General features: G+C 38.7%; 1 protein-coding gene and 1 long non-coding RNA gene across 5 annotated transcripts in view; one reads left to right on the top strand and one right to left on the bottom strand.

Moving 5' to 3' along the window:
• Positions 1–8,980, top strand: part of LOC148112627 (uncharacterized) — a 71,792-nt gene extending 62,812 nt beyond the window's left edge. The window contains exons 4-5 of one of the 3 annotated variants that reach the window (XR_015729142.1): positions 3,086–3,164; positions 8,532–8,980. This is a non-coding gene — a long non-coding RNA (uncharacterized LOC148112627). Of the gene's footprint in view, positions 1–3,085; positions 3,165–3,897; positions 3,981–4,856; positions 6,606–8,531 lie in introns of those variants that run through there. The other 2 variants (XR_015729141.1, XR_015729143.1) reach the window with 2 other exon arrangements.
• Positions 1–23,853, bottom strand: part of GLRA3 (glycine receptor alpha 3) — a 77,562-nt gene that overhangs the window by 17,613 nt on the left and 36,096 nt on the right. For both annotated transcript variants that reach the window (XM_034442652.3, XM_034442654.3), the window contains 5 exons: positions 10,676–10,899; positions 8,522–8,604; positions 3,887–4,024; positions 1,956–2,170; positions 1,041–1,187 (listed from right to left, as the gene is read on the bottom strand). In XM_034442652.3, coding sequence (XP_034298543.2) covers positions 1,041–1,187; positions 1,956–2,170; positions 3,887–4,024; positions 8,522–8,604; positions 10,676–10,899 — 807 coding nt within the window. The remainder of the gene's footprint in view (positions 1–1,040; positions 1,188–1,955; positions 2,171–3,886; positions 4,025–8,521; positions 8,605–10,675; positions 10,900–23,853) is intronic.

Genomic DNA, 23,853 nt, shown 5'->3' with positions numbered 1-23,853 from the left:
AGATCACAGGGGTATGCAGAAATCTCATAGTTATTTAATACATTAGTGTTATTTAATACACTTCCTTATATTAAGGTACTTATGACAGAATCAGAAAAAAAATCGTTAAAATAGAAAAACTTCTATATCCACTCTTCATTACTCCCTGCATATATTTTGCCCCCACTTACCCTAAAATCAGGGGTGAAATCCAGCAAGTTCTGATTGGTTTCGGAGAACTGGTAGTGGAAATTTTGAGTAGTTTGGAGAACTGGCAGATACCAGTGTAGCTGGTCCCAGAGTGGGAAGGGAATGGGAATTTTGCACTATACTTCCCCTGCCATGCCCACCAAGCCACACCCACCAAGCCATATCAGGCCCACTAAGCCATGCCCAAAGAACCGGCAGTAAAAAAAATTGAATTTCACCATTAAAATCAACCATGGCATTTATAATTCCCATGGTATAATGATACTCTTTGGATACCTTGCCTTCTGCTATTCTATTGTATGTTGTCAAAAACACATAGACAAATCTTCAGTTTATTGCATCATTGTTTAAAATTAATTCTGAGGTGTAAAAAATAGTTTTGACCCTTGTAATATGCCTCACATTTTTAACATCTATTTGACACGAAGAAATTCCTCTTGCCTCCCACCCACATAAAAAGAAAACTGCATTACAAGTTCCTTTTTCTCTTCATTTAAAAAGCTAACTATATTAATCATTTTTCTTCCATAGAATGATTGTAGGAAATAATGTTAAGATAGCTCAAATCATCTGTTTCCATAATAAATCAATCTTTTAGTATTTTGGTGACATTAAACTTTGCAGAAACCTCTACATGATTCTTTTAATTCTTTTAAACCCTTATTTTGAAGACATCACAAAATTTATGAATTACATATGCTTTGTGTCAACCAAATACAAAATGTCATTCTAGATCAATGTCTAAAATGTCATTGTTTTACAAGACACTTTAGAACAATCTATCATTGTTATAAAATTGTCAGAATTTTGTTGCTGCTTATATTTCTGTAACCTGTGCTTGTCATATTTACCTTATTCTTCTTTCTCTTTCGGTGAAATCTTAACAGTTCTTTATGTTGCCTTGACACAAAATTTACAGCTGCGTATTCCAGAAGTGCGGAGAACACAAAAAGCAAGCAAACAGCCATCCAGATGTCAATAGCCTTGACATATGATACCTAGAGATAGTACAGAGTAGAAGATTGCTGGTATAAAAACATAGGACAGTGTAATGTCTCCAAATGTCAAGGGAAGAAAATGTGTCTATTCAAATCATAGTAAAGAGTCAACTACAACAAAAGGATTAAAGAGGAAAATATGTATGTCCTACAAGCTACATTATTAGAAAGGCGTTTTAGTGTCAAAAAAGTATCTTAAGACTTTATCTTTATGACATTCCATGTTAGGCAAAAATATGCTAGATCACCTGAAGTAACCATCACAGTTTATTCATAGTGAAAGGCAGAAAACTTTGACTCAAATTATTGAATGTTTGGTATTCCGTTTATGATGCTTTATGGCTTGCATCATTCTACAAGAATTATCAGGTAAACAAATCAGATAGACATAACTGCCACAATTTGTTTTCTGTAAAATGAAATAAAATAATTTAGTTTGTTTTCACTTTTTTAAAATAATAACTCACTGTTCTTATAGCTATGGATATGTGATGGCTTGACTAATGCTACTTGTCAATAATAGCCATGATTACAGAAAGAAATGTAGAACCCTATTACAAAAATAAAATAGTAATCCATACTATATTGTAAAGCCTACCTTATTTAGAAATATACAGTATATATCTTGTAAGATGCAATGACATATTTATATTTCTATATTCAATTAACTTTAATATTTATAATATAAGAACAGTTTTAACAGTTACCGTATATATGAGAAACAATTATCTATAATCAATCAAAATGAAAACTTTCAGAAGGGCTCACCTTTGGGAGTGAAGCCCGTGATCCTGAACTCTGGGTTGTCATAGTGAGTACCGTTGTTATACCTAGAGCCACTCTAGCTGGAGCGGCATCCATGTTGATCCAAAACGACACCCATGATAGTATGACAATCAGGAGACTGGGAATATACATTTGAATGAGATAATATCCCATCTGCCTTTCAAGATGGAATCGAACTTCAATGCAGGTAAACTTTCCTGGTTATAACAGAGAACAACTGTTAGAGGAACCAGTTTTATTCCATTATCAGCTGCCCTTGATTCAATGACAAAATAATGTCAAATACTTTTTGTTTGTAATGTATTACAACATGCCTCACTAATTGTTCATATACTTGTTCTTTTATTTATTGTATCTGTATTTTACAACTCCCATAGTTCTCATTCAAGTTCCTGGAAATAAGAGCATTTAATGATCTGCTTGTGAATTCCAGTCAATGTGATTAAACCAATCTTGCGTGGAATAGTACAAACAAATTGCATGCTTATAATAGTCAAACTCTTTGTAAGCAACTTGGGTACAGCTGAATTCTCCCCAGTGCCCAAGGTTATGAGGCAGAAAATCCTGTGAGGATTTCCAGGATGAATCCAGATTTAATTTTACTTTAGGGAACCTGTGGCCCATTGGGTCATCTTTTCACAGATATTTCCTTATCAGATTCCTCAATTTCTTCAACAATGACAGAATTTCCTTGAAAAAATTGACAGTATCTTCTCTGAAAATAACCCATTTTGAACATTTTGTATTGTATCAGAAACTGTTTTATGATAATTTAAATGTCATAAAATGTTTTATAAAATCTGCTGAATTTCAATTCCACAGGAATCATAGGTACTGAATTTTGGACACATTCTGTAAGATAACTGATTTGTCGTACTTTGGTTCAAAAGAAGTCCCACAATGTACAGTTTTGTTCAGTTAAATGTTACAGAGAGTTGTATAGAATAATCTATAGAAAATATCCATTTAAATAACTTTAAAGCAAATAGAATTCATTTTAAGAGATTTATTATAACCTTCTAAATAGATAATTAAAGATGGAGTTACTTCAGTAATAATGTTAATAATAACAATTAGCTGTCTAAAACTCACTTTACTTTGCTTCTTTGTAGGGTTGATGCTAACAACAAACAAAAGGAATGCAAAAATATGTGCAAAATGCAACAATAATTGTTTCTTTGAAAATCGGAGGTAATCAATATGTTACTATTCCTACTTATTACACTATGATCATTTTCTTTAGTCAACAGTGGCAGAAGCACAGCTGTTCCCAGTGGTCATAACGATGCTTGATTTCCTGCTTTGATAAATATCCAGCAGCATTCCAGATGTAAAACATTTGTAAAGCCAAAAAACATAGGGGAGCAGCAGCAGAATCTTTATTTTATCATAATGACATAGGAAGTTTTTTTCCCCTGAATCAGCAATCTCTAGTTTTTTAATATCAATATCAATATTTATGTTCTCCTTTATAGTCCTGAAATTGGAGGTAGCAAATTAAAATAAAATTAGTCTAATAAAACTAATCATATATTTTAAACTGAGGACAAAACCCTTCAAAATACTATAAAATAGGACTCTCATGTACAATGTTTTTACCTAATTTTGTCTACACTCATGCAAATTCTCTAAATTCTACAATTTTCCTAGAAAAAAAAAAACTTTGACTTTATTTCTTTCACTGTACTAGATTTTCTGTTCCCTAATATTTTGTGGCTGATGTTATTACCTATTCAATTGCCACTCCATGTTGAAGTTAAGATGTGTGTTATGAAACTCTTCTCCTTGATATAAATATTCCTTGGCCCAAGAATCATTACTACTCTGTGATTAACTACACATTGAATATATGCTTGGAGAACAAACAGTTACAATGTTCTTTCAATTGTCAAAACACTGAGTAGTTTTCTTACCTGTATTGTAGTGTTTTGTGCAGTAACAAAGATCTTTATCTTCTTTCAACAAAAACTGTGGCAAAGTAAGTCCTTCAGCTACTTGTACAGCACCATTTTCTTGCCATTCAAATACAAGATCATTCATTGTATAACCAACTAGGAAAGGAAGTAAAAAAAATGTTGAATGGAAATTAACACACATTTAATGCCAACATTTTCTCCAATTCAACCATGCAGGATCAAATATAAAAAACAATACCGTTGTCAAATAAAAATCTCTGTATCATTTACATGTGGCTCATATTAAATTATGTGTGTGAAATTTAAAGTGTATGAACTTCTGAAGTATTATATGAGAAAATGCAACTTCTGAACCAGTCATGTCATTGCTTTATTAATTTTAATTCATAAATTAAGACAAGCTTTTGCCTTGATTGAAGTAATATACCAATAATTTTATCATATGCAGATAGTCCTCAACTTACAACAGTTCTTTTAGTGACTATTCAAAGTTACAACAGCACCATTTTCCACACTTATAGCCCCATCACATGATCAGAATTCAGACACTTGGCAACTGGTTCATATTTATGATGTTCCAGGGTCATGTGATCGCCTTTTGCAGCCTTCTGACAAGCAAAGATTCAGGTAACTACTTGTCTCTAACTTAACAACTACAGTGGTTCACTTAACAACAGTGGCAAGAAAGGTCATAAAATGGACAAAATTCACTTAACAAATATCTCACTTAGCAACATAAATTTTGGAGCTCAGTTGTGGTTGTAAGTTGAGGATATCTGTATTTAATAAGAATCTGATCCAACTAATTATATAGTATAGAAATTATTATGGTGGTAAATCCATATAAAATCTAATTACAATTATACCACTTCAAGAAAAACACTCTATTAAACTTAATAACTGATGATGTTAGAGATATGCATTATGAATTCTGACCTGCATCTAATTCTTTTATTTTTGCTAACAGAGATCATAAATTCCCAAAAGCAGAAGAGGAAGCTCTAATTCACTGAACTAGATCCAGGTGTTCTGAAAGTAAAATGGCTTCTATAAAATATTGCTAAAGACAAAGTTGCAGGAATTGCAGAGAACCCATTTGGTGCAGGGGTTGAGATGCTGGCCTAAAAACCAGGAGACTTCCCAAAGCCAACTTTGGGCCAGTTCCTCTTTCAGCTCAATCCATTTTATAAAATTGTGGTGGGGAAAAATTGGAGCAGGATTATTAGATATGTTCACTATTTTGTACTGTATGTATGTATGTATGTATGTATGTATGTATGTATGTATGTACATACACCCTGCCAACAAAAGTGCATATAGTCAAGGCTATGGTTTTCCCAGTTGCAATGTATAGTTGTGAAAGTTGGACCATAAGAAAGGCTGAGCGCCAAAGTTGAGGCCTTTGAACTATGGTGCTGGAGAAGACTCTTGCGAGTCCCTTGGACTGCAAGGCGATCAAACTGGTCAGTCCTAGAGGAGATCAACCCTGGCTGCTCTTTAGAAGGCCAGATCCTGAAGATGAAACTCAAATACTTTGGCCATCTAATGAGAAGGAAGGACTCACTGGAGAAGAGCCTAATGCTGGGAAAGATTGAGGGAAAAAGAAGAAGGGGATGACAGAGAACAAGGTGGCTGGATGGAGCTCAAGCAGTAGGCATGAGCTTAAATGGACTCCAGAGGATGGTAGAGGATCGTAGAGGACAGGAAGGCCTGGAGGCATATTGTCCATGGGATCGCAATGGATTGGACATGACTTCGCAACTAACAACAAATATATATGTATCGATAATAATAGAAACACCAGTAGAATTATTTAAAATCTTACAACATGATGCAATTAAGGTATTACACACAGTTTGTAGGCAAGTATGGAAATTGAAGCAATACCTCAAATACTAGAAAGGATCAATTTGTAAGAGCCGTAGTGAGGCAGTGGTTATAATGTAATGAATATATGTCTAAGTGTTATTGCTAAATGCTATTGCTATTTGAAGACAAAAATAAAAGTAGTACTAAGAAAAGACAAAACTACCAAATGTTTTCACTTATCACATGTGGTGGTAAGATAAAGCTAAAGATTTTGCAATTCAGATCTTGAGAATAACTGGAACCAAAACAGTTAGGTATACAAACCGGAGTGAAAATGGGCTTTCAATATCAAATTGCTAACTTCTAATAGATAATGGTAAATTGAAGGAACTTCAAAAAGATCCTTATTTTTTTCTTTATTTCCTATACAAAGAGTTTAGAATACATTGTATATTCCTCATTGTAAAATCCTCTTAAAATGTGAGCAAAACTTACCATTTATCTATTAAAGAATTTATATAATGTTAAGAGTCAACTATTAAAATGGGCTATGGGACAACAAATATCTTCAAAATTGGAAAGGATTGTATCAATATGGATATAAAAACCTTATTTATTTAATTCAAGAAAACCTCAGAAATGTTAATGGTACCAAAATGATAGGGAGTGAGGAAGACTCAAAGAATTTCTTGTCAAAGATAAAAGCAAATACAGAAGCTGCTCTGCTGCCAATAATAAAAAATAGCTAAGATTTTGTCAACAAGAACTTCCAACCTATGTTAGAAGATAAAGTTAAAGAATCTTCCTAAGCTTTCTCTTGATAGGCTTAAAAATTACAGGGTAAATGTAGTCATGAAACAGAGTCATCTGCTACATGGGAAAAATACTATGATAGATCTAAACAAAATATTAAAATGCAAGGAAAACATACTGACAGCAGTATGCTATGATTTTATTAGTTACATACCGTAGTTGTGAAAACTGGATCAGAAAATCTAAACAAAAAATGATGTGTTTGAACTGTGATGTGACAAAATAGTTGAGAATACCTTGAACAGGTAGAAAAACAAAAACCCCAGTACTAAATAAAAGAAAACAAGACAACTCAGGAAAAGCGTTAATAACAAAACTAAAGGTAACTATTTTGTACATATAATGTTAAGTCAAAAGATAGTGAAAAGACCCTGTTGTTTGGAAAATAAAAAGCTATTGAAAGAAAGGCTGACAGAAGACAAAGTGACCACAATCTCTCACAAATATAAGCTTACAAATGCTCAGGAAAACAGTTACTGTCAGACAATCCTAGAGCAGGGGTGTCAAATTCACATTGTCACAGCAGCGTCATGTGATGTAGCGGGACTTTTTTCTCCTTTGCTAAACCAGGCATGGGCATGGCCAGCACGTGACGCATCTGGCCCACAGGCCTGGAGTTTGACAGCCCTGCTTTAGAGGTTATTCCACTGAGTCAGAAAGAACTGAATGACCACAGCTGCCATTTGGATCCCTCTTATCTTCATATTTTGTATGAAGATCACTGATGAACTACATGTTTTCCTCAGATATATAGAGAGAATAAATTTCCCTATTCCTTTGAAAGAATATGTGAAATAAAAGTTGGGTTTTGTACTGATGTATATATAATGAATTTATTATATAATAAATGATAAAGTATGTTACTTTTCTATGAGTTAGATGTAATTCCCCTGAATCCTTACTCTGGCACCATTTTTTTCTTCCTATCATTCTTCCAGAAATGCAGGTTCTGGACCAGAGGTGGGTTTCAGCAGGTTCTGACCAGTTCTGGAGAACTGGTAGCGGAAATTTTGAGTAGTTCGGAGAACCGGTAGTAAAAATTCTGACTGGCCCTGCCCCCATTTATTCTCTGCCTCCCAAGTCCCAGCTGATTGGGAGGGAATGGAGATTTTATAGTATACTTCCCCTGCCACACCCACCAAGCCACACTTACCAAGCCATGCCACACCCACCAAGCCACACCCACAGAACCGGTAGTAAAAATTTTTGAAACCCACCACTGGTCTGGACTCTTTTTCATCAAAGCTGAAATAGGGTTTGGGTTTATGGTTTTTCATCAAAAAGTGAAATAGTATTGACCTGGAAATGTTTTGGCTGATTTTCTACTCCAGAATGACCTTGACCCACATCATGATTATGTAGCACAGCTAGCTTCCAGAACTACTATTGAATGATTCTTCTTTATTAAAGAACAAATATCAGCTGCATGAAAACTTTTTGAGACAAACTTTTTGGCCCAAATTCTAAGTAGGTTGCAGTGCAAACAAATTCTGGAGAACTGAAGCCCTATTTGTTGCCCTAGCCATTAACCAAGGTTAGTTTGGAAACAGGAATGCTTAAAATTCTGGTATGAGCATGGATTTTGATGCTAATTTTTGGCTGAAAATACAGATTTCCCAATAAACTTACATCTTTCCCTCAAACTGAAAATTGCTGGTATAGCAGAAGCTTGTCTCATTGGGGTTTATGAATAATTTCCCCTAACTAATGAGTTCCCCATGACTAATGGTGACATTTTCTATTAGGAAACAGTCTTCTCTGCCAAGATTATGTGATCTTTAATGTTTGTTTTTTCCAAATATTATTACTCAATTGAGTGACCACTTAATGTATTGGGACTTCAATTTACCAAATTTCTTACTTCACTGGCTTGGAATCCTGGGAGGTGTAGGAGCATAATTTGAACATGGAAAAAGAAGTTTCCTGCACATGAAAGTTCATATTATCACAAATAATAGTAGATAATGTATCTCATGGCTTTTTTCTATGAATATATTAATTTATACTTACAACTTTCCAGTTGCATTATACAGGTCTGGACATCCATTGGGAAATTTTTGAGATCCATTGGACAGGAAAGTATTAAAGTCAGCCTGAAAGAAGGTACAGCAAATGAAGCAAAAAGATTATTTTCTTTACATATATTTCCTTACATCCATCTACAATAAGGAGGAAAGTTGGCAAATCTAGCACATGTATAATTAATACAAAATAATAAACTACAATTCATTTAAATGACTAAATATTATAAAGTTGTCTTTGTATTAGACTCCAAATGCTTAGAACTGATTTTAAAATTGCAATTTTATCAACCTTTCTTGGAAACAAACCAGCAGTGGGTTTTCCAATAGTCTTACCACTGGTTCGCCCCGTGCATGTGCCTTCCGCACATGTGCCCGGCCTAAAAAACGTGGCTAAATGGGACGGCATTACGCTGGGGCTGCTACCAGTTCTCTGGAACTGGTCTGAACTGGCTGAATACCACCTCTGAAACAAGCCTCATAAAATCAGAGAAATCTATTTATGAATAAACATCTCCAAATTTTGTATTTTTACAGAATTCTCTTCATGCAATTTGTGCAGTATGGTACATTATAATCTAATTCTATGTATCTTCCGTAGTGATTTGTGAAATTATTATTAAAACAACATATTCAGGCTTTCAAATAAAAGCCATATGAATCATTTTTGCTTCAAATAATATTAATCTTCATTTCAAATAGAAGTATCTTTGTTATCCTGTGTTCAATGTAGACTTAAAAATCTAGAAGAATCAATGGAAGAATTTTGACAGAGAATCAATAGATGATATATAGCTGTAATGGTGAACCTATGGCACGTGTGCCACAGATGGCACACAGAGCCCTCTCTGCAGGCATGCCAGCCATTGCCCTAGCCCAGCTGTACCGTGCATGTGCATGTGCCTCCCGATGGCCAGCTGGTCTTTGGGTCTCTGCTGCGCATGCACAGGGGGGTGGGGCACTTGGGGGGATTGCCTTGTGTGGCCCCCTGTACCCCATTTTGGGCCTGGAAGGCCTCCTGCACCAACCTGGAAGCCAAAACAGGGGGCTGTGGGGCAGGGCGCATGCACGGTGGGGAGCAAGCATGGAGGCATGCACACATGTGTGGGGGCAGGGCGTATGCACGGGGATGCTCACGTTGCATTTTGGGGGTTCTGGCACGCGCACGTGCATTCGCGCACGCACTTTGGACACTCGGCACCAAAAAGGTTAACCATCACTGATACAGTATATAGTATAAAGAACAAATGATTAGAAAGTCTAATCCAGATACATTTTGAAAAAAGTAAATATCTTTGAACAGGCAAAGGAGTATTAAACCGTTATTCAGAATCAGTGCAATCTACAACATGTGTATTCTGCAATGTCTTGTATGCTAATAAACTATACTTTAAACCTCATATATGCAATGAAGTTATGGAACATTTAAGGAAAAGGCAGAATTTTTAAATATTGGATGCAGTTCTATCACAGGCTTTTGATAGCAACAAATATAGATGGCTTAGAGCAGAAGCATGAAAATTGGCTTTGTAGCAAACTGAAAGAAGGAACTCTTTAAGCACTGGGGGAAATTTGAGGTTAAAAATCCTACTAAGGCTTCTAGTAATGTTTATTTATAGTAACTTATTTTCCCCCTTTTTACTCTCTTCCCTAAAAATGTCTGAATATTGTGGCTGTACTTTGTATAGGGATTCTGGGAATATAAATGAAATGGTGATGGTTGCTGAGGTACACGTGTGTGCTTCTTGTTTACAGCATGATTAGCCAGTGAAAGAAAACTGATCCATTCTACAAGAAGAAGAAGTTATGACTTTCGTTATCACAAAATATCGTATGTCTGACTTAATTTTACACTAAGAATTAATATATTTTAGCCTTAGCAAAGTTCTGCCTTTTTGCTTTCAAAATTAAAATTTCCAACATTTGGGGGAATCAGTTATTGTTTCTGTATAACTTATGACATTTGAATCAATTTTCAATAATTGCACGTTATTTTTTTTATCTTGAAGATCAATTTATATACTTATATACATCAATGTGAAAAATATACAATCTATAAAAGCAACAATCATTATGTTTAAATGGAACTTAGATTACTTTGAAATTGTGCTATAACCTCATACTTTTGTACTCAACAATTTACCTGATAGAATAAAGAACATTTCCATTTTTAAAAATTCGAAGCAATTTATTGTCAGTTGTTACTTCATGAAAGTTGGCACCCTTTTCATTGGCAAAAAATAAATCAGGTTTCCAGATTGAATCCAGCATGGATGGATCTAAATCTAAAGAGTCATCTGGATATTCACTATAAGCAAGGCGTGGATCATTCCAGTTCTGCCGGAGAAAAATGTTCACTCGATAATCCTAAGGGGAAAAAAACAAAAAATGAAAACAAGAAAGTTCCTTTTACTCTTACATTTAATTGAACAATAATTAACTTTTCCAATTAATGAAAAAAAATTATTTAGCCTGACAGATATTTTAAAAATATACTTTTAAAATACTTGGCATATTATTGTATGAAACCTAACCATTGGATGAGCACATTCTGATCTCTATTTTCTCCAGGAATTTGTATAAAAGCAAAATTCTAAAATTTTGCATAAACACAAAGCAGAATATTCATAAGTAATTTCACACTTGCGTAAACAGATTACTACATAAACCTTATATTTACAATTCTTACTATACATTTATCAGAAAGAAATAGTCTACTTTCTTAAATTAATAAATACACTGATTGGATTCAGATATAGTGCCACATAATTAATTTACTTAACAATAATTTACTAAATAACCAAATTTTGCTGGTGTTAGCTTTGGAAGCCATATTAACACTGGAAGCTTCCACGCTGCCACCCTCCTATGCTTGGAAAATTAGGAGGGGGGATTTAGTAGAGGGAATGTAGTTAAACAAAATAGCATTCTTCTTTTTGGTCACGGTCAGGACAATCCTGCACCTGGAGAAGGAGTGGTTGAAGTGGTGTCTCAAGATGGGATGGATGGTGATTGGACCATGTGATGGACTGATGAGTGCCAGGACTGGATTTGGGGTTATAAATAAATAAATAAATAAATAAATAAATAAATAAATAAATAAATAAATTTATTTCTATACCGCCCTTCTCCCGAAGGATTCAGGGAGGTGTACAGCCTATTAAAAGCACAAAGACAGACATCAATTAAAAATAATTAAAATTATTAAATAATTTCGGCTCAGATTTAAAACCCCAAAATTTAAAACACCGAATTTAAAATCATTACATTGATAGCCTGGCCTGACCGAACAACAGGGTCTTGAGGGCACAGCAAAATACACGGAGGTCGGAGATCTTACGCATTTCCGGGGGTAATTCATTCCACAGGGCAGGGGCTCCCACAGAGAAGGCCCTCCTAACTTGGCCGATGGCACCCTGAGGAGACCCTCTCTGTGGGAGCGGACTGGCGGGTGGGAGGCTATTGGTGGCAGAAGTAGGTCTTGAAGGTACTGGGGCCCTATGCCATGGAGCGCTTTAAAGGTGGTGACCAACACCTTGAATCGCACCCAGAAGACCACTGGGAGCCAGTGCAGCTCATGCAGGAGGAGTCTCACGTGGGCTCAATGAGTTGCGCCCATAACCACCCACGCGGCCATATTCTGGACCAGTTGGAGCCTCCGAGTGCTCTTCAAGGGGAGCCCCATGTAGAGAGCATTACAGTAGTCCAGCCAGGAGGTGACAAGGGCATGAGTGACTGTGCGCAAGGTGTCCCGGTCCAGAAAGGGCTGCAACTGGCAAATCAGGCGAACCTGATAAAAAGCCCCCCTGGCCACGGCTGTCATATGCTCTTCTAAAGACAGCCGTGTGTCCAGTAGGACACCCAGATTGCGAGCCCTCTCTGTGGGGGGCAAAGACTTACCCCCAATAGTCAGCGATGGCACCAGCTGACTATATTGGGACGCCGGAAGCCACAGCCACTCGGTCTTGGAAGAGTTGAATCTGAGCCTATTTCTCCCCATCCAGACCCGCACGGCCTCCAGGCAGCGAGATATCACATCAAGGGCATCGTTGGGGTGGTCTGGGGTGGAGATGTATGGCTGAGTATCATCAGCGTACTGATGAACTCTCACCCCAAAACCACGGATGATCTCACCCAGCGGCTTCACATAAATGTTGAACAGAAGGGGCGAGAGGACCGATCCTTGCGGCACTCCCCATGTGAGGTGCCTCGAGGTCGACCTCTGCCCCCCTGCCAACACAAACTGCAAACAGTCGGAGAGGAAGGAGGAGAACCACCGCAGGATGGTGCCCCCTATTCCTAACCCCCTCAACCGCTGCAGCATGATACCATGGTCGATGGTATCAAAAGCTGCTGAGAGATCTAATAGGACCAGGACAGAGGAGCAACCCCTGTCCCGAGCCCTCCAGAGATCATCCACCAACGCGACCAATGCCGTTTCTGTGCTGTACCCCTGCCTGAAGCCCAACTGGTACGGGTCTAGATAGATAGCTTCATCCAGGTGCCGGGGAAGCTGTCGTGGCACCACACTCTCAACAACCTTCACCACAAAACGAAGGTTGGAGACCGGACGGTAATTAGCTAATTCCGCCGGGTCCAGGGAAGGCTTCTTGAGGAGGGGTCTCACCACCGCCTCTTTCAAGGTGGCAGGAAAGGCACCCTCACTCAGAGAAGCACTTATAATCCCCTGGAGCCAGCCTCGTGTAACCTCCCAGGAGGCCAGTACCAACCAGGAGGGACACGGGTCCAGTAAACATGTGGTGGCACTAATCTTACGCAGAACCCTGTCCACATCCTCGGGAGCCACAGGATCAAACTCCTCCCATATAATATTCTCAAGACCTACCCTCGTCTCCTTCCCTGGACTCATCCAGTCTGAGTCCAAGCCTTCCCGAATCCGAGCGACTTTATCATGCAGGAATTGCACAAAATCCTCAGCTCGACCCTGCAAGGGATCTTCCCACACTCCCCCCCGAAGAAGGGAGTGGGTCACTGGGCGGCTGGGCAGTTCTCTGCAGATGCGATAAGAGAGGAAAAATGGTTAGATTTCGCCACTTTTATCGCCACTATGTAGGTCTTGATATAAGACCTCACCAGTGTCTGGTCAGAATCGGATTGACTAGTCCTCCAGATGCTCTCTAGGTGTCTTTTCCGACGCTTCATCTCTCTCAGTCCCTCGGAGAACCATGGAGCCAATTGAGATCGGCATCGGGTCAGAGGCCATAAAGGCACGACGCGGTCCAAAGCTCCGGCGGTCGCACTCTCCCAGGCGGCCACCAGGTCCTCAGTCGAGTCGTGTGCCAGAGTCTCAGGAAACAGCCCAAGCTCCATCAGGAACCTTTCGGGATCCATCAGGCGCCTGGGACGGAACCATCTAGTCAGTTCCGTCTCCCTGCGGTGGGGGGAAGTGGCTGGAAAGTCCAAGTGAAGGAGTGAATGATCTGTCCATGACAAGGGTTTAATGTCTAAGTCCCCTCTACCAAGATCATTCAACCACTGACCAGAGATGAAAATCAAGTCCAGAGTGTGTCCCCCTATGTGAGTGGGGCCATTAACTAACTGGGTCAGGTCCATGGCCACCATGGAAGCCATGAACTCCCGAGCCACCTCTGATGCCTCACCTGCAGATGGTAGGTTTAAATAAGAATCATAGCCTGCCTCAAAATGTGGGCACATGAGTCTGTACAGTGAGGAAACTGGAAGAAAAACAGGTTAAAATTAAATGAACCAGTAACTTTCTTTTCCAAATTAAGCAGGATAGGTTCTTTTAAACATTGCATATTAGGTGTCCATTTGCAAACCTTTTCAATTATTCTCCTTATTGTATTAATTATTGTAATTATTCATAGTAATTCATTATACAATTATACAATTAAAATAATCAGTCATGCATTAAAAGCTATGTAGTCACTAAGAGTTGCACCAACTTGATGGCATATAATCAATCAACATATAAGTTATCTACCAAACTAGATAACATCTTCAGTGGGGTTTTGGGGTGAAGTGTCCTAATCATTTATATAGGTCCTGAGTGATGGTTTTGTTGAATCACAAGACTGATTGAATCACAAGGCTGATTCTGGTCTTGTGACTTCTGACTGGTTGCTCTGAGGCGTGAAATTCAACTGGTGAGGTGGTGGTCAGTTCTGTCATCGATCAGTGGTTAGGATGGTCTGCTTCCTTATAGGTTTGTATGCTGGTAGTAAATCAATGTGTTTGTTAATGGATCCGTTGCTTTGGTAAAGTGCCTGATGGGTTTTTGGTGTGGCCAATGACTTTGCCTTTGTTCCATTCCATTTGTTGTCAGTATTTCTGATGATCAAGGTCATGCCATTTGACAGCCAGCTGGTATTCATAGATTCTGGTTTTTGTTTTTGTTTTTGTTTTTAAATTGGAAAAGTTTTACAATTACATTTTCTCCCCATTTCCCCCCCCCCCCGCCATCCCTCCCTAACCTCCCTAACCTCCCTAACCCTCCCCAACCCCCCCAACCCTCCCTAACCCACCCTTCCCCCCCGGACTTCCACAGAATATAATCCAAATCAAAATCCCCGTTTTATAAAACTTGAACCCCTCCACTCCCAATATATTTTTTCATCTTCACAAAATTCAAATATTTCTATCTTTATATAATACTTTCAGTTAAAAGCTATTTGATACTTCCTAGTTTGATATTTGTTCTGCACATAATCTATCCACTTTTTCCACTCCCATTCATAAGTCTCTTGTGAGCGATCTTTTAGATATGCTGAGATCTTCGCCATCTCTGCAAAGCTGGCCATCTTCAAAGTCCATTCCTCAATAGTGGGCATAGCTTCATTTTTCCAGTATTGACCTATCAGTAATCTCGCTGCTGTTATCATATACAATATCAACTTTGTTTCACCCAATGTAAAACCCTTAACTATACCCAATAGAAACAATTGTGGAGAAAACTGAATTTTTTTTCTTCAAAACATTCTGCATAACCCACCAAATTTTTATCCAAAAAGCCTTCACTTTCTTACAAGTCCACCACACATGATAATATGTGGCATCTAAGCAATCACATCTCCAACATTTTGGTTGAACATTAGGGTACATGCACGACAATTTCTTAGGATCTAAATGCCATCTATAAAACGTTTTATAAAAATTTTCCCTCAGATTCTGCGACTGTGTAAATTTAACATTCTGAACCCATATTTTTTCCCATGTTTCCAACATCACTGGTTCTGCAAAATTTTGTGCCCACTTAATCATACAGTCTTTAACCAATTCAGTCTCTGAATCCCTTTCTAACAAAACATTATAAAGCCTTTTAATATGCATTGGACTTTCTCTTTTATATGTCTAACCAATTCTTCCTCATGCATCATTATACCAATTTTTTGGTCCTCTCTCCATCTCAGTTGAAGTTGATTATACTGTAACCAAGTTAGATTAATCCCTTCATCCAACAGTGTTTCTAATGTCTTCAGTTGCCATCTGCCTGCATCTGTAAAAAGAACTTCTTTATATAACCCCCCCCCGAGTGACATTATATTTGTATTCCACATAATATGACCAAGATCCAACCATAGCGGTATTTTGTAATCCCATTTGAGTCGGTGCTTCTTCCAAACTCTCATCAAAGAGTCTCTGAGTATATGACTTTTAAATACTTTATGTCACTGCGTTATTTTATTTACCAGCTGAGCTCATTATTTCTGGACTGTCAGACTCTCCGTAGCTTTGCCAACTTCTTATCAGTAAGCTACTATGCATGTCCATCCACCCACATTCCTTCACTTGCTCTTCACACTCTTTCCTTTGTTCTCTTGCCAGAGGTCCGGCTCAGATAGCCGGCAAGAATTACTTCAAAAATGTAGCAATTAACTTTTCTTAGTTAGTGAGGTGTTTTATTTTCTTTATAACAAATAAATGAGTTTTATTAGAAACCTTTCCTCGCGTTTCTTTTCGGAATATTGCAAACAAGGATAAGCCTCGATTCATCTCCTCCTCTAAACCAGGGTAATTAGTCCCAGAGCCAAACATGGGATTAATAAATGCCCTGATATCTGGTAGCTCGGACGGTTTGATTTATGGCTTTTTTCCTTGTTTTGTTATTTCTGATAAGAGCGCATAGGCAATTAGTTTTTAGCTACTGAGGTACGCTAATTATATTGTTGAGATGCCGAAACAGAAGTAAAACAAATACAAAATGTATTTTGCTGAAAAGGTGGCAGAAAGGAGGTTTCCAGATTTCCAGCCCCTTACTACAGCCACACGCCTGGAACAAGAAAAAGCCGTGGGAACAGAAATGGAGACAGATAAGACAGAAGCTGTTTTTGAAGATGATGATTTACGACTGAGGTCAGTAACATTTTCTTCTGATCTTCCAAGCTCTGAAAAAGTCTTCCCAGAACCTTCTGCATTTGTAACGCTCGATGCAAGGCCAAAGCACACTGCTGAGCAAAATTCCTCCCACGCAGAGAGAGAAACAATTCATTATTCTCCTCGAAGCTCTAAGCTCACCCTGGATGAACTGGCTATGAAAGCCTATCGTGACCGTATAAAACTCTATGAACAGCAGCTATCCCAGGCAAAAATGGCTATATCTATGCTTGAGCAAGATAAGGGAGATAACTTAAATTTTTCAAAAAGCGCCATATTGTCTTCTTGCTCAGAGCCAAAGACACTCCCCTGGTGGATCCTGTGTCAGGCCAATTAAGGCAAAAAGCACTGCATACGTCACATGAAAGTCTCCCTGATCAAGTTACACATGTCTTACATAACCACTCCTACTCTAAAGCATACAATGCCCCGTATGCAAAGCTGCCCGAAGCTAAAGGTGCAGCACCATCTGCTGGCAAAAGTAATTTACTACACGAAGCTGAAATGCCACAAGTGTTTCCACAGGCCCAAACTCAAACACCCCCTGGCGGTGTTGGTGTCTTTTTAGATGGAACACAATTAAACTTAATGAAGCAAAGGCAAATGACTGCATCTCCAGCAGGTCATGCCAATATTGCAGATCAAGCACAAATGGCAACTGGAATACAGCAGATTCCAGTCCATCAGCCACAGCAGCTACAAATGCCCGCATATGTGCCCCAGCCACAAGTGCAAATAGGGCCACCTCCTGGCCCACCTCCAATGGCACAACCAAGACCATTTTTAGGTCCACAACAGGCACAGCAAATACCTCTGCCAGCACAGCCAGCATATCAAATGCAGGCTCCTTACCAGGCATTTTCTGTCTCTCCACTAACTGGTGAGTCAAAACTAAAAATGTCAGGACACAATTACAAAGCCTGGGTCAGTGAGATTACACTATTGCTTCTTAGAGAAGGCAGTCACTGTATGGTATTTAACCCACCTGCTCAACCATGGGACTTTGCAATAAGAGATTTAGAGATAAGGGCTCGCACAACATTATTGATGTCCATGGATACTGAACTGCAGGTCACTTTTCCACCAAATACAACAGCCCGACAAATTTGGGCTGAATTGGAAAATTGCTACAGGCCTATCTCAATTGAATCTTCATGTTTACTCATGTCTGAACTCCACGGTTCGAGATTGAAACCTGGTGAACAAATTGGAGGACATTTGACCAAACTGAAAGGTCTGAGAACAGAATTGAGAGAAAGAGGCCATAACATTGAAGATATTCAAATGATCAGCATCATTATTAACTCTTTGAACTATGAATGGAAAGATGCTGTTACAAAAATTAACCAAGTCCCGATTGCTCAACACACAGTGGACAATGTCTGTAGACTTTTAATTGAAGAAGAGGCATTCATGTTGGCCACGCCACACTTGAGAGGACCACCCGCATCAAGAGCTCCAGCTAGACGCCCCTTCTGAGGAAGGACCTACGCTCCAAGGATGCCAAAATGCTACACCTGCAACCGTGTGGGACATGCCACCCGGGATTGTCCCCAACGAGTTCCAGCTCCTGTCACGCACCAGCCCAGAGGAACAGATTCCAGAGGCAGAGGCAGAGGCAGAAGACAAGGTCGTCGTGGTCCCCGGCGTGATCCACAAACTCCACTCGCCACATTGGCTTTAACCAATGATCCACAACCTCAACCAGAGTACGACAGACGACTCCTGTGGACTTTGGACAGTGGTGCAGCATTGCATGTTACCTACAGAAAGGAACTTTTCACAGAGATGCACGAGCCTGAACCAGAACTACGTGAACTTTATTCTTTTTCAAATCATCCTTGTCAGGTCAAAGGAAAAGGAACTGTTTATGTTGAAGAGCTCGATGCATTCATTCCTGATGTTTATTACATACCAACAGCAACCAGTAATTTGCTTAGTCAGTGTCACTTGTCTAGAATGTTAAAGTTCCAAGTTCACCACCTTGAAAAAGCAAGTTACATAGTTAAAGATGGAGATATTGTTGCTGAAACCATATTAATTGGTGGTGTTTATTACTTAAAGCCAAAGCCTAAAACACAAACACAGGCAAGTATGCAAACTCCAAAAAGGCAGAGCACAGGCCCAGAGAGAGATGCTCCAGTGAGAGATCCTGTTGCTACCCCTAAGGCTCCTAAAGCCAACAAAAATAGAATTGGTAAACAGGTTGCTCAGAGCAAGCCTGAGGTTCCGCATAAAAATGTTAAAGTTGAGAATTCACTAACAGATAAACCTTTGCATTCCAGGTGTATCCACAAATGGCATAGAAGATTGGGGCATGCCAGTTTCCGTGTTCTTAGGAAGATGCCGGAGTTCACAAAAGGTTTGGATCTAAAGGGGTGTAAGGTGTTTTTGGATTGTGCTGTATGCAAAAAGGCCAAATCCAAAGCAGCAGCCATTCCCAAACGCGCTACACGCCTGTCAACACGCATTTTTGATTTGGTTCACATTGACATAGTTGGTCCTTTCCCGCCATCATTTGGTGGTAGAAAATATTTTCTAACAATTGTTGATAATTACTCTAGATATGGATATGTATATCCTATGAAAGAAAAATCAGAGACCTTTCAGATCTTTAAAGACTTTGCAACCTTTGTTTCTACCCAACACCAAGTTCGCATCGCCAGAATCCAGAGTGATCGTGGTGCCGAATTCATGTCTCAGCGTTTCCAGGACTGGATGCGTAAGAATGGAATTATTCATCAGACTTCGGCCCCTTACACACCGTCTCATAATGGAGTCGTAGAACGAAGACAAGGAGTCCTGCAAACCATGATGCGTTGTCTCCTAGAAGACGCCAACCTTGGTAAGATATACTGGGGTGAAGCTATCAAGTATGCAAATTACATTGTCAACCGTACTTGGAGCAGTGTAACAAATCAGACTCCTTTCTTCATGTTGTATGGCTACAAGCCTGATCTTAAAAACATTCATATTTTTGGTTCATATGCTATGGTGAACATTCCCTTAGCTCAAAGAAGAAAAGGAGGTCCAACAGCAAAGAGACTGAGATTTATGGGTATTGATGATAACTCAAAATGGAGCAAATTTATTGACTCTAAACATGCAATTGTGATTTCCCAATCTGCTAATTTTGAAGAAGATATTGACTGGTCCAGGATTCATTCCAATGATCCTGGAGTTTATTTTCCTAGAGATGATACTGCTGATGCTACGCAGATTGATGATCAAGATTCCACTGATTCTTCTCAACCCAATGTTCCATCTTCGCAAGCCGCGGATGCTGATGCTAGCGACGAAAGTGAGGACGAGGACGAAGCAGAAGAAGACTGGACAGTTGTCCCGAGACGTTCCAAGAGGGCCACAAAAGGAATCCCTCCACAACGATATTCTTGGCAACTGACAAAAGCACCCTTGCCTTTGATTTGCAATGTCACACTTCCACCTGATAATTTCACACAAATCAAGCAGCTCCCTGATTCAGAGCAAGACAAATGGTATGATGCAATGCAGGTTGAAATGGACAGTCTAAAGAAACTTAAGGTATTTACACCTGCAAAACCTCCAGCAAACAAAAAGACCATTGGCACTCGATGGGTCTGCAGAATCAAAAAGAAACCAAATGGTGAGTCACTGTACAAGGCCAGACTTGTAGCTCAGGGTTTCGCTCAACGTTATCCTGAGGACTACACAAATACTTACTCACCAACAGTTAGAACTGAGAGTGTAAAAATTGCTTTAGCAACTGCAACTATCCTTGGTTTAGAAGTTTTCCAGTTTGATGTTGACACGGCTTATCTACATGCAGACCTAGACGAAGAGATCTACGTGAAAAGTCCTCCAGGATTCCGACAGCAAGAAGGGGATACCTGGTTCCTAAACAAAAGTCTTTATGGTCTGAAACAATCTGGTTTAATGTGGTATTTATGTCTTACTGACAAACTAAATTCAATGGGCTTTATTAAGTCCGAAACTGATGAGTGCGTGTTCACAAAAAGATCTAACAATGCATATGAGATAGTTCTTGTTTATGTTGATGATATTGTTTATATTGGTCCAAATAAGCAAATGAGTGAAATTTTTGCCAAAGCTTTGCAGAGATACTTCACATTGAAATCATTAGGTCATATTAGCACTTATTTAGGTGTTCAGATTGAAAAAACACAGAAGGGGTTTAGTCTTTCACAAGAAGATAAAATTGAACAAGTTTTGCATCATTGCAACATGAAGGATGCTAACACAACAAAGACACCCATGCAAACAGATTTTCACAACTTGACACAAGAAGCAAGTCCTGAGTTCGAGGATCAAACACTTTATCGTTCAGTCATTGGGTCACTGTTATACATTAGTAGTTGGACCAGACCCGACATTGCACTTAGTGTTAATCTCTTATCACGACACGTAGGTAAGGCAAAACAGTTTCATTGGACATGTATTAAGAAATTATTGAGATACCTAAAATACACTAAACACATGAAGTTATTGTTAGAACCAACACATACTGATTATGCAGAATTATGTTGTTATGCAGATTCTGATTGGGCAAGTGATAAGAAATCACGCAAAAGTACTTCAGGTTATATGATGTTCTTAAATGGATGTCCTGTTTATTGGCAAGTACGTAAACAGAATTTTGTTTCTTGTTCATCTACTGAAGCTGAATATGCTTGTGTTTCAGATGCATGTAATTCCCTAACTTGGTTTGATGCTTTAGTCACAGATATCTGGACACACCCGATCCGACCGATCACCGTGATGGAAGACAATGAATCGGTGGTTTATATTTCTGAATCTCATTTTACAGGTTCTAGGTCCAGACACATTGACATCCGTTATCAAAACATAAAACATTTAGTGAAAAAAAAAAAAGGTTTTGTCAAAATGCAATATGTATCTACACATGATCAAATTGCTGATATGCTCAACAAACCACTTCCAGCAGCTCAACACGAGTATCTGCGAAAGAAGATGTGCCTTATTTGATGATGTACTGATATTCGCTCAACTGGCAAAGAAGGGGAATGTCACTGCATTATTTTATTTACCAGCTGAGCTCATTATTTCTGGACTGTCAGACTCTCCGTAGCTTTGCCAACTTCTTATCAGTAAGCTACTACGCATGTCCATCCACCCACATTCCTTCACTTGCTCTTCACACTCTTTCCTTTGTTCTCTTGCCAGAGGTCCGGCTCAGATAGCCGGCAAGAATTACTTCAAAAATGTAGCAATTAACTTTTCTTAGTTAGTGAGGTGTTTTATTTTCTTTATAACAAATAAATGAGTTTTATTAGAAACCTTTCCTCGCGTTTCTTTTCGGAATATTGCAAACAAGGATAAGCCTCGATTCATCTCCTCCTCTAAACCAGGGTAATTAGTCCCAGAGCCAAACATGGGATTAATAAATGCCCTGACACTTTATCCACTTTGTTTTCATAAAATAAGTAAGCATGCCAACCAAATTCAAGATCGAAGCTTTCTATATTCAATATTCCGGTCTTTTTCCTTCCAAACCAATCGCTTGCGTGAGTCAAGGCCGCTGCTTCATAATATAACTGTAGGTTTGGAAGTTTAAGACCTCCCCTTTCTGGAACATCTTGCATAATTTTCAATTTCACTCTCGGTTTTTTCTCGTTCCAGACAAACTTGTTCAATCCACTTTGCCATTCTTTCAATTGTTTATCACTTTTAAGCACCGGAATCATTTGAAACAAAAAAAGAAATCTTGGCAAAATGTTCATCTTAACTGCTGCTATTCTTCCAAGTAAAGACAGCTGCAGTTTTTTCCAAGTCTGCATATCTTTCTGTACATCACGCCACAGCACCTCATAATTATTTTGAAACAATTTCATATTTGATTCTGCAACCTGAACTCCTAGATATTTAACCTTTGGTACAATCTCAAAACCTGCCCTCCTTTCAAGTTCGTGTTTACGATCTTGTGTCATATTTTTAACTATCATCTTAGTTTTTTTCTGGTTTAGTCTAAATCCTGATACTGTACCATAGTCTTTTATAATGTCTTTCATCTGGATTATTGATTCCAACGGCTGTGTTAGGGTAACAACCAGATCATCTGCAAATGCCCTTATTCTGTAGTCCTCTTGCCTTATCACTATTCCTTTCAAGATACTCGAGTCCCGTATTGTATTCAACAAGACTTCAAGTGTTAAAATAAATAACAATGGGGATAACGGACAACCTTGTCTTGTTCCTTTCTCAATATTAAAATCTGTTGTTAAACTTCCATTAATGATAATCTGTGCCTTTTGTTCTTTTTTTTTTTTTTTTTTAATTTGATTTATATGCCGCCCTTCTCCGGAGACTCAGGGCGGCTTACAGTGCGTTAAGCAATAGCCTTCATACTTTTGTATATTTATACAAAGTCAGCTTATTGCCCCCACAAACTGGGTCCTCATTTAACCTACCTTAGAAAGGATGGAAGGCTGAGTCAACCTTGAGCCTTGGAGAGATTCGAACCAGCAGTAAATTGCAGGCAGCTGTGTTAATAACAGGGTGCTTTAAACCACTGTAGTACCAAGGCTCTTCCTTGTTCTTGATAAATTGCTGAATCCGCCTGTATAAATTGATCCCCAAAGTCCATCTTTTTTAAAGTCTTTAAGAGAAAATTCCAATCCACTCTATCAAAGGCCTTCTCCGCATCCAGGAAAACCAGCACTGCAGGGATCTGCTTATTCTTCTCAAGATATTCCAATAAATCTATGACTTGCCTTACATTGTCCTTCATATATCTGCCTTCTATAAATCCCGCTTGGTCACCATGAATCACTTCTTGGATAACTGGCATCAACCTGTTGGCTAATACTTTTGCATATATTTTATAGTCATTGTTCAGAAGAGATATTGGTCTAAAATTCTCAGGTTTTTTAGGACCTGTGTGCTCTTTTGGTATCAAAGAAATGTAAGCTGTTTTCCATGATGGGGGTATTTTACCCCCTTGTTGTA

Source organism: Pantherophis guttatus, chromosome 8 (genome assembly GCF_059756535.1).
Source record: "Pantherophis guttatus breed Tessera chromosome 8, ASM5975653v1, whole genome shotgun sequence".
Taxonomy (NCBI): domain Eukaryota; kingdom Metazoa; phylum Chordata; class Lepidosauria; order Squamata; family Colubridae; genus Pantherophis; species Pantherophis guttatus.
The sequence above is the reverse complement of the archived record's forward strand: the minus strand, read 5'-3'. Positions and strand labels throughout refer to the sequence as shown.